Raw genomic sequence first — 10,630 nt, 5'->3', positions numbered from 1 at the left:
AATAAGAGAAGGACATGAAGAAATATATCAGAAAGAGAGCTGAGTCGCACAGGCCAGGACCTGAGGTTAAGAGGCAGGCGGGAGAAGGCCCTGGGCAGACTGGGCTTCTGTCGTGAAGTCTGAGGCCTGGCAGCACATCTCATATGCACTGGAGTAGATCGGCCTAATGACATGGATATCTGACGCAGCTTTTGGAGGACACAGCTCTGCAGCTTCTACTGCCATGTCTGGTAGATGCTGAGCTCTGCGTCTGCTGGTCCCTCCTGCATGTAGTATTGGCCCAACTCAGGGCCTGGGTCCACTCATCTATAAAGTAGGGCTAATGACATCCACCTCACAGGAGTTCTGTGAGGACTAACAAATGTTAGGCATTCTGGGAAACTTATCTTCCTTTCTTACAACTAACTGCTTTATTTATGTATTTATTTATTTATTTTTGAAAACATAGGAGAAGAACAACTTGGTGGATGGGAAGGGCAAGCAGAAGCTGAAAAGAGAATAGACATTTTTAAATTTAGGAAACTTTTACCTACCATATGTCAAATCTTAAGATCTGACATGCTTTGGGTCAGTTGACTAACAGGACTCTCTACAACAAAGTTCCAGAATATTCTACAGCAATTCTAGCTGTAGATGGCTATGGTGTAGTTGAAACGACATCACATGAGACATTGGGAAAAGTAATGATGTCACATGAGACACTGGGAGGAATAAGTGACTGCAGGAGCTTCAGTAGGTACTGTGATTAATTACCTCCTAATAACAACTGTCATGATGTAATGAAACAACACATTCAGCACCCCCTTACACCTCATCTCTTTGTGCTGTCACCATACCAGTGTCTAGTACGATGCACGGCCCATCTAGACTCTCACAAAGTTAAGTGCAGGAAGTAGTAAGGAAAGAGGAAGAGGAGGAAAAGACTGAGGGAGAAGAGGAAAACAATGCAAGAAACAGGCAGTCCTATTTCCTTCCAAGGCCAAAATGAGTTGCTAAAACCAAAAGTCTTTAAAATAGAATTTTCAAGGCAGAGAAATTTTAGAGGCTGGTGCACCAGGGCCATACTTATAAATAATACTAAAGAGATTTGACATCCCTGAGAGAACCAAAAAATGGTAGATAGATGGGGCTGAGATCCTTTTCTAGATTCCACACACTGGATATTGTAAACTCAGCCCTGTGGAGTGTGTTTAAGCCAGAGTCTTGTGTTTCTATGTGACACTTTTGTCCATGTCACAGTCCCATGTACAAGAGACCAGCAGGAGGAATGTCCCATGGTGTTCCTCTTAGCCCCCTTTTTCATTCATTCTATAGTCACCAGTGCCCCCCAAAAAATCAATGTTGGACACATTTTCATTAACTGTTTATTCATTATAAATAGTAAATATTTACTGCACTTTTTACATGAAAGACATTTTTACAACACATCATTGTTGGTTGAGGCTTCAACACAAAGATACTATGTCTCCTGTTCCATCACCCATGCCCAACGTATAAAATAACTCAGTTCTATATCTAGTCCCACTAACACACTACTTCATTGTTCTTAATTCTAAAGGGAATGTATTTGTGCCTACCTCATTCATGGTTCCAAGGATAGAAAGAAATAAATAAGAGCACCTCCCACCTCCTCCTTCCTCCTAACATTTCAAAACACAGATTTATTGACATCCTAAATGTCACCAAATAAATGTATGTAAACCTCTGCCCCCTATCATCCTTTAATATTGGGTATCACTGTATAATTTAGAAGTACATGAGAGCCATGTGGACATTTCTGCTCTTTGCCCTGCCTTTCATAGAAAAGAGACGAATGTAAACTACGTTCACTGTAGAAAGCATGATTCTCGGACATGGTCTCTGAGCAAAAAAGGAGCAAGCAGGGCGTGGATTGTTTGGCAAAGAGCAAACACCACTGCATTCTACCATGATGAGTTATGGGCTGCAAAAATAAGAACACCTGCAAAAATATAGTTCTGGTTTCATTTCTATCACCTTGGCCATTGCCAAAGCATCTGTGAGGTACACAGTATTGCACACTGAGAAGCAGATATGTTATGGGTGTCAATGTCTTCTCCACCATGCCCTTCCCCCCACCCAGACTGACTTCCAAATCACTATGACTTGGGAAGTAAATGCCATCCAGCTATCCCCACAGCGGAAAACACTGTTTTTCTCCTTATCCCACATCCTTTTACCAGACATGTCTGGGACATGGGTTGACAACTAGGTTACAAATAAGGGCACGATAATAATTTATTAGGGAGATTCTTCACATCTAGTCTGGCGCCCTATAAAATGGTGGTGTCAATTTTCATATCAGTTTCCAGTGTGTCAAAGTCAAGGATTCCTCCATTTCCAATTCATTACATAAGCAGTGTGAATGTCATAAACTTGGTCAGCCTTGGACATCAAACCTGTTACCTTTCAAGAATTCAACTATAATATATGGGAACATTCTGCATTCTCAAAGCAATCCATGAATATCAATCTTCTCTCTGTCTCTCTCTGTCTCTCTCTCTCACACACACACACACACACACACTCTCTCTCTCACACACACACACTCTCTCTCTCTCTCTCACTCACACACACACACACACACATACACACACACTCTCACACACACATACACACACACACTCTTTCTCACACACACACACATACATACACACACACACACACACACACACACACACACACACACACACACGGAATGTTTTAGCTTCTTGATTGACAACAGAGTTAGGGGGACATTTTCATGTGTAGCCAGGTTATGTCACTGCCTTAAAATGGTGCATTTTATATCTCTGGGTCTTCCTTGCCTCCCCTGCTTTCTGTCCAGTATGTTCAAAGAATCTGAAAACAACTACTGGAGAAAGAAAATCACTTTCTTTTGTCTCCACCTCCTTCAAAGGCTGATTTTTTTTTTATTTATTTTGTTTTGTTTTTGCTTTTTGCTTTTTTTTGTTTGTTTTTGTTTTTGTTTTGTTTTGTTTTTCTGAGAAGATTCTTCATGTCTAGTCTGTGGAGGCTGGAAACAGGGCCAGTTTAGCTCCAAGTAGACAGTTCACTTACGCAATATCTGGCTTGAGATAATGAAAGGCACCTGTAAGGAAACACACGCAGCTTTTTAGGTCATGCTGGGACAATTCACAGTTAGGGGCAAGATCAGCTACAGGCTGACAATGTCATATCTAATACCACGATATCAAAGGATCAAGACTAATATTTTTATTCCTGAGACAAGTTTGACACAACTCTGTGTCCCGGGCTTATCCCCATATGATCCTGGCGCTGACCTCATTAAGAACATGTGTTTCTAATGCCAGAGGTTATTGCATTTTGGCCAACCTCTGTGTTTTACCTACTGACGATCCGGTTTTACGTCCCAGCAATTAATAACTGCAAGATGTTATTGACATCAGTTAAGAAAATAATTACACAAGGAAGCCTGTGCTGTAGCAATCAGCTGGCCTTGCCACAAAACTGATACTGGGATGAAAGGCTTAATCATGCCTCCAGTTCCCCTTTCTCAGACAAGAGGTGATCTCTCTCCCTTCCAGGAGGAATTACCCCCTAGAACGTCCAAGGCTTACTTTGTCCATACTGCCCATACTGGTAGCCTGTGACAGGGTCCATACTGTAGCCTGTGGTGCTATAGGTGGGAGGACAATAGGGCTGAGATGTGGGCAGACTGTCCACATTCTTCATATGTTCCAGTCTCTGACTGCAGCTGGCAGACACCGTGGTCGTGGGTTCCAGGCCCCCAGTGAGAGGGGAGAGAGCATAGTCGGTCTGAGGCTGGTGTGGTACCCCACCGTGGTTGGTCAGAAGTCCCATTACCTGCAACAACAGGCAGAGTGGAAGAAGTTAAAAGTGTAGGCAGAAACAGATGGCATCCCAGAGCCAGCGAGATCTTGAAAGGCCAACTTTTATGTCTGTAGAAGTCTGTTGAGGAGTTTGCTCTGAAGGATTTGACCCCGATTCAAAGTGGCAGCCCCATGACCTCACCCAGTGATAACATCTGACTGCAGTTTCAGCCAAAGGAAGGGGAGGGAGAAGGAAAAGAAGGAAGCAGAGGAGGAAGACAGAGAAGGAGAGATTATAGCATGTCCGCTATGATAACATCAGACTGGAATTTCAAAGAAAAGTAAAGAAGCGACAGAGAGAAGGAGACAGAGAGAAGTTCTATCAGTCTATAGAAGAAAATGTCTAATATAGTACATCTGGACACCTAAGTGATTATATGTGTGTGTGCAAGTGTGCATGTGCGCATGTGCTTGTGCATATGTAGGCATGTATGTTTCTATGGATCAGACTTAGAGATCATACATGCAGAGCAAGTACTCTGTCATACAGTTACATCTCCAACCATGCAGTTAAAAACTCACTTGCATATATGTGAGTGTGTGTGTGTGTGTGTATACACATATGTATGTCTATTCATATGTGTGTGTGCATGTATATATGTGTGTGTGCATATGTGTATGTGTGTATGTATTAGAAGCTGGCGCTAGAGCTGTAACTGTGGCAAAGTGCTTGCCTGATGTGAAGAAATCCCTGAGTTCAACCACCCCCCCCCAAGCACTGCAAAAATGAAAAGAGAAATAAATCTAAGTAGCCTGAGACCTCCACATCTTTTTTTTTTTTTTCCATGTTCCAGCTCAAAACAGCTTCTCTTTGGCCCATCAGTCAGCAGCTAGAGATCAGCCCCCTCACCAGTGTCCCCTGGGCTTCCCTCATTGGGTCCACCCTGTCATCTCACTTTGCCATTTTGATTTGTGAGGCACGAGAGAGGTGAGAGAGGTGGCACCTGCTGCAATCCTACTCCTCCCTACTGCTGGGAAGCTAGTAGTGACAAACAAATGGCCAGAGACTCTCCAAGCAGGCAGGCATGCTGCCTAAGGGCTGCATTCCAAGGGCGCAGAAAGTTGAGGCAAAAGGATTGCCCTGCGTCTGAGGCTAACGTACGCTATAATGTGAGACCCTGTCTCAAAAAGCCAAAGCAAATCAGAAGACCCTCCAAGCATGTGCTTCTATTATCTATCTATTCCTTCCTTCTCAGACCCACGTTTTTCATAGAAGAAGAGTTAAAAGGGACATGCGCGGGTTTTTTTTTTTTTTTTTTTTTTAAGGTTATAAATGACCTCAGAGAATAAGACACCTTAACAAACGCAGCAATCACAGAACAAAAACTCTCAGATCAAAACTTTTTCCAAACTCATATTCGCTGGCCCTTCCTACCCTTTCATCATGGAATGCCAGTGGGTAATTAATTCAAAGCTAGAAAATACCCACACAAGAAAGAAAGTGACTTTCCCCCCAAGAAGCAACCGCAGAAGAAATCTAGCAGATGAAGAATCCCTCCCTCCTTCCCCACCCCACCCCACCCCCAAAAAAACACAGTCCTACTAAAAAGGCATTTGAGTGAGACACCCCACAGATGCATAGCAGTTCATCATGGTCCTGCGGAAATAAAAACCAACCGAGACCACAGTCCTCTGCGGTAAGCACAAAGCTAGGTTTACACGCAGGCGACTCAGGCAACAGACTCCTAAGTCTAAGAGTTCTGTCCCAGTGGGGTTGGAAGCCACTCATACACCCCCATAAAGCTCTCTCTCTCAGACTGGAAAAAAAAAAAAGATCCTATAACTTCCTTTGGGAACAGTTTGCACCACCTTAGAAGGAAACAAAATCTTAATAAAGTTTTAAACCGATCCATCTTTTAGTGGGCCATAAGATACCATGCCAGAGACATGCTTACTGCCTCTCCTCCATCCAAAGGGCCACTTCCTCTCCCCAATCTCCCGTCCAGCTGCTGATAGGACCTCACACAAGAAGGCTGGAAAGAGATAGCCAAGACACACAGTAAGTCCAAATCCCAGGGATCTCACTGTGTTGGCGCTATGTGGAAAAAATGTGTAGGGGAAAAAAATTAATTCTAATCTAAAACTAAATCATCAGTAGCCAGGCATAGTTTTACTGAAGGTTGCAAAAAAATGACCTTAAAAAATAAGGTCAAATCAATAGGCTGGCATGCTACAGAAAGACACTTACTAGAGCAGTGATCCTCAACCATAACATAGTCATAACTGCAATTTTGCTATTGTTATCATAATGTAAATATCTTGGATTCAGGCTATCTGATATGTGACTCCTGTGAAAGAATCATTCAACCACAAAGGGGTCATGGCCCAATTGTTGAGAACCACTGCTCTCAAGTATGGCCTCTAGTAGGATCATGCCCAACACTGTTTATAAGTTGATTTTCTCAGTTGAAAATATTGAATGAAACTAAGACTGTATTTAATTTATTTCCTGGATGTCTTCTATCTCCGTCCACAGTTCCTCCTCCTCCTCCTCCTCCTTCTCCTCCTCCTCTTCTCTCCCCCCAACCCCTTTCCTCCTTCGAGCTTGTATAGACAATTTTACAGTGTGTACTCAGGAAATTCATCAACTTTATTGCTACACTAATTTGCAAAAAAAACAAACAAACAAACAAACAAACAAACAAAAAACCACTTGATTTCAATCCAAATTAGGAGCCTCTATTTTCAAAGTCTTTAAAATAGAATTCGCAGCTAGGTGTAGTGGGCACAAGTCCCAGCACATGGGAGGCAGAGGCGGGAGAATCTGGAGTTTAAGGCTGATCTCAGTTACACAGTGAGTTTGAGACCAACCTGGGATATGTGAGATATGTCTCGCAGAAAGAGAGAGTAGCCTTACTCGATTACCAAACAAGAGCACTCCTTTCAACTCAAGATGCACATCTTGAGCTGGCAGTGCTGAAAAGAACAGACCAGACAAACAAAAATGGGGGAAATTTGATTTTTCTTATGAAAGAGGGTAGTGACAGGGAACGGGGGGAGGGTGTATGTGCTGTAAATCAACTGTGTTCCCTTAAGAAAGACGATTTTGATTCTATCAGTCCTGAAAAAGAAAATATCCAGTGGTATCAGGTGAAAAGGAATTAAATGTTAGATGAATGGTGTCCTTCAGAAAGATATTTATTTAAAACTCAGCTCGCCATATGTGATTTAAAGAGAGTGACAGGATCTACAGGTATGGTCACAATTCAAGAACTAAGGAACTTGGGGCAGAATTCATTCAAAAACATACATGATCTTCCATGAGCTAAAGATGTATATTTTGTGACAAACTTTTAAAAATCTCCTGCCACACATCCACACATTTCTTGTTGCATAACTTTCAAAGAAGCAGTAATAATTTTTTTTCAAGGGGGAGGAAACAAAATGGCAGAGTTTTTTTTTTGGTTTTTTTTTTTTTTTTGTTTTTTTTTTTTGGTTTTTTTTTTTTTTTTTTTTTGGTTTGTCCAGAGTCTTAAGCAACTGGAAACAGCCCTTCCCATGAACGAAAACAGCAGTGTATCACCCTGTTCATGCTTCAGCTTTTTGCAGCATTTGTGTTAGGGAAAAAAATTAGAACAAAATTTCACTTTATGAACTTTTGGCAGTGGTTAAGAACACTGACTGTTCTTCCAAGGTACCCAGGTTCAATTCCCAGCACCCACATGCCAGCTCACAGCTGTCTGTAACTACAGCTCTAGGGGTTCCAACACCTTCACACAGACGCATGCAGGCAACACATCAATGCATGTAAAATAAAAATAAATAATTAATTTTTTAAAAAACTTGAATTAGCTATTGGAAATAGAGAAGTCACAGTTGTATTCTAGGACAATGGATAGACTGCCTTTAAGTCTGTAAAGTATTTGCAGGGTGAGGTGGTGAACACCCTTAGTCCCAGTATTCTGGAGGCAGAGACAAGCAGATCACTGAGTTCAGACCAGGAAGTCTAGTCAACATGAATTTCGAGCCAGCCAAAGCTACACAGTGAGATCTTGTCTTATACAAGCAAGGACTTAAAGAACTGCTTTTGCCCTTAGCTCCACAGCCTGGTGGCCGGTGTGAAGGAAGAAAGGGAACTTGAAACCAGTTGTCCTTAGTCCCTTTCACTCCCTGATGCAGCCCAAGCAGGTAGCCTTATGACACAGACGATCCTCACATCCTAGGGACTGGAAAACTAGGACCGGTAACACATGCCTAAAACCCCAGATCTCAGGAGGCTGAGGCAGGAAGACTTCAAGATTAAGGCTGGCCTGATCTAGAGAAGCTCAGTCTCCAAAGAGGAGAAAGAAGGGAAGAGCGGGAGAGAAGAAAGGGGAGAAAGACTAATGAATAATTATTGTTATTTGTCTCAATGGTTCATATTGCAAAAACTTGAGACAGTCACCACTTTTATAACCTGTCATTTAAAAATTAAAAAAAGAACTCGGTTGTAGGGGCTGGGGGCAGTGAACGTATCAATAGAAATCTCTTAGCCCTCCCTCAATATGGTCATGGAATGCCACGCAGTTCTTGTCTCTGTCTAAGAACATTGCCAGCAGGTCTCCCGTATTGCTTTTCCTATAGCCATTGATTGTTCGAAGCCTAAAATAAAATCTTCATTTGTTGTAAAAATGAATCCTTGCACCCCCTCCGCTATTCCATTAATAGTCTATGTCTACTACAAGTCTGACTTTTTTTTTTTTTTAATTTGAGTATAGGGGAAAGCACAATTGCTTTGCTTTCAAATATAATTTCAAAGAAACCAATTTCAAAGCTACTCGATTCTGCCTCCCAGATGCTAACCACATTTTTAGGAAATGACAGGTAAGTGAAGGAGGTTAACAAGGGGGAAAAGTGGCTTCCTTAAATAAAGGTTTTATCCTATTAGGGAAAAATGAGTCTCTTTGACTGTTTGCTGGTATGTGGGTTGACATTTGTGTCCGTGCACATGTGCATGCAAGAACATGAATGTGTACGGGATGGGATGATGGGAGTGTGCCACACCGTGACTATGAAGGTCAGAGGACAACTTGCGTGAGCCGGTCCTATTCTTCCACCATGCCCATGCTGAGATGGGATTCCTGTCATCGTCGGCTTTCGTGGCACACCCCTTTACTCCCTGAGTCATCCCACTGTCCTGTTTATTTTGACATCCACTTATGTAAAATGCTTAATCAGGGTATCTGAACAAAACACTGTAGTAAGCACATTTCTGAGTGGCACCTACAGTGTTGCCCAGCCACTACCTCCAACTCGCTTTACAGGTGACCTTTAAAACCAGATACAAAACCTGGCAGTTCTGCGCTTACACTATTTCTGCCCACTCTCCCAATGCCGGCTTTATTAGAGACATTTTCTGAAGATCTCTTTCAGCCTGTGCTCAAGTTTCAGGACCCTGAATAGGTTGTTTACATCCTGATTGGAAGATTACATGGTTCAGAAGAGACCAACTCTTTACAACTGTTTCATGCCGCATTTCTCTTGAATTAATTTCCCTATTGTAAGATTAAATAGAAAAGATTTTTTAAAAACTATGGGCCAAATTAAGATTTACATTTAAACCGATGTGTCTGGAAAATATTTGTCTTGGCACAAACATTATGGCTTCGCCAGCATCCCTTCCTCAAAAGTGCTGGGAGGTTATCAGAAATCTAAAATGACTAAGCAAATTAGGGGGTGTGCATAGGTGCTTCTTTTCGCCTTAGGAGGAATCCATGTTCCTGTCTTTATTCTCCTTCTTGTTCTCAAGTAATCAGATGTTCTTCTGATTTAGCATTTAACAACACACATTTAGTTAATTAAAAAAAAAAAAGGTTCAGCAAATTAGTTGTATATGATACACTTGGGTTGATCCATTGCTATTGTTAAAGCCTTTCAACCTCCCCTCCAAAACTCTACTGGTAACACATTTTTTTTCAGGTGTAATTTATTTCCAAAATCAAACAAAAAAATCAAATATCTATTGAATGCCTTTTGCCAACCCAAGCATTCCAGGAGTCCGTGATTGGTTAAGTCTTAGCAAGTATACCTTTGAGGCTGCAAAGCTTCAATTTTAAATGACGCAGCACGTGTCTCAGATTCAAATGCCTTCGGAATTATTCTGCAATTGATTAGCATCTAAATAATTAGATTTGGGGTCCTGTCTGTTTGAAAGCTGTAAGAAAGAGGAAAGTTGCCTAAAGGCGGGAGTTTCTCTCAGGGTCTGTGTGGTGACCTTCTCACCCACTCTGAGAATTAACGCAAAGGGCCAAGAGGACTTCTAAGTAACTAGAGAAGCATGTCATCTGCCTAGCCAGGAAAGCATTGTTTCAAAATGTTTAATCCTTATCTCACAGGTCACAGGTAGCAGTGTTTAACGCTGGGTGGAAAAGAGAGTGAGAGCCAGACACGAATGACTCCTGTGCTGTGCGGGAGGATCTGTCGTAACTAAACTCTATTTCTGTCTGGAGACTTTTCACAGAAATCACCTCCAGTTTCTCAGTTCTTTCCAGGACCTGATTCTTGGTAGAACTCCATGATGAAGTTCACAGCCAGGCACTTCTTAGAGGTTTTCTTATATTCTCATTGTTTTGTTATCATTTCGTTTGGTTTTTTGTTTGTTTGTTTGTTTGTTTTTGTTTGTTGTTTGTTTTTTTGTTTTGAAGGGCTAGGAATCAAACCTAGAGCTTCTTACATGCTAGGCAAGCACTCAACTACTAACCTACATCCTCAGCCAAGCACAGGTCTCTAAGGACTAATGAATGAAATAGAAATCAAGGCAATTGGTCTATAAACTGCTT

At 41.8% G+C, this 10,630-nt stretch overlaps 1 protein-coding gene across 1 annotated transcript in view; it reads right to left on the bottom strand.

Moving 5' to 3' along the window:
- Positions 1-3,014: 3,014 nt before the first annotated feature.
- The window catches only part of Pax3 (paired box 3), a 97,292-nt gene continuing 89,676 nt past the window's right edge, over positions 3,015-10,630 (bottom strand). Inside the window, exon 8 of the mRNA XM_051154018.1 lies at positions 3,015-3,846. Coding sequence (XP_051009975.1) covers positions 3,580-3,846 — 267 coding nt within the window. The 3' untranslated portion in view covers positions 3,015-3,579. The remainder of the gene's footprint in view (positions 3,847-10,630) is intronic.

Source organism: Acomys russatus, chromosome 12, assembly GCF_903995435.1.
Source record: "Acomys russatus chromosome 12, mAcoRus1.1, whole genome shotgun sequence".
Taxonomy (NCBI): Eukaryota; Metazoa; Chordata; class Mammalia; order Rodentia; family Muridae; genus Acomys; species Acomys russatus.
The sequence above is the reverse complement of the archived record's forward strand: the minus strand, read 5'-3'. Positions and strand labels throughout refer to the sequence as shown.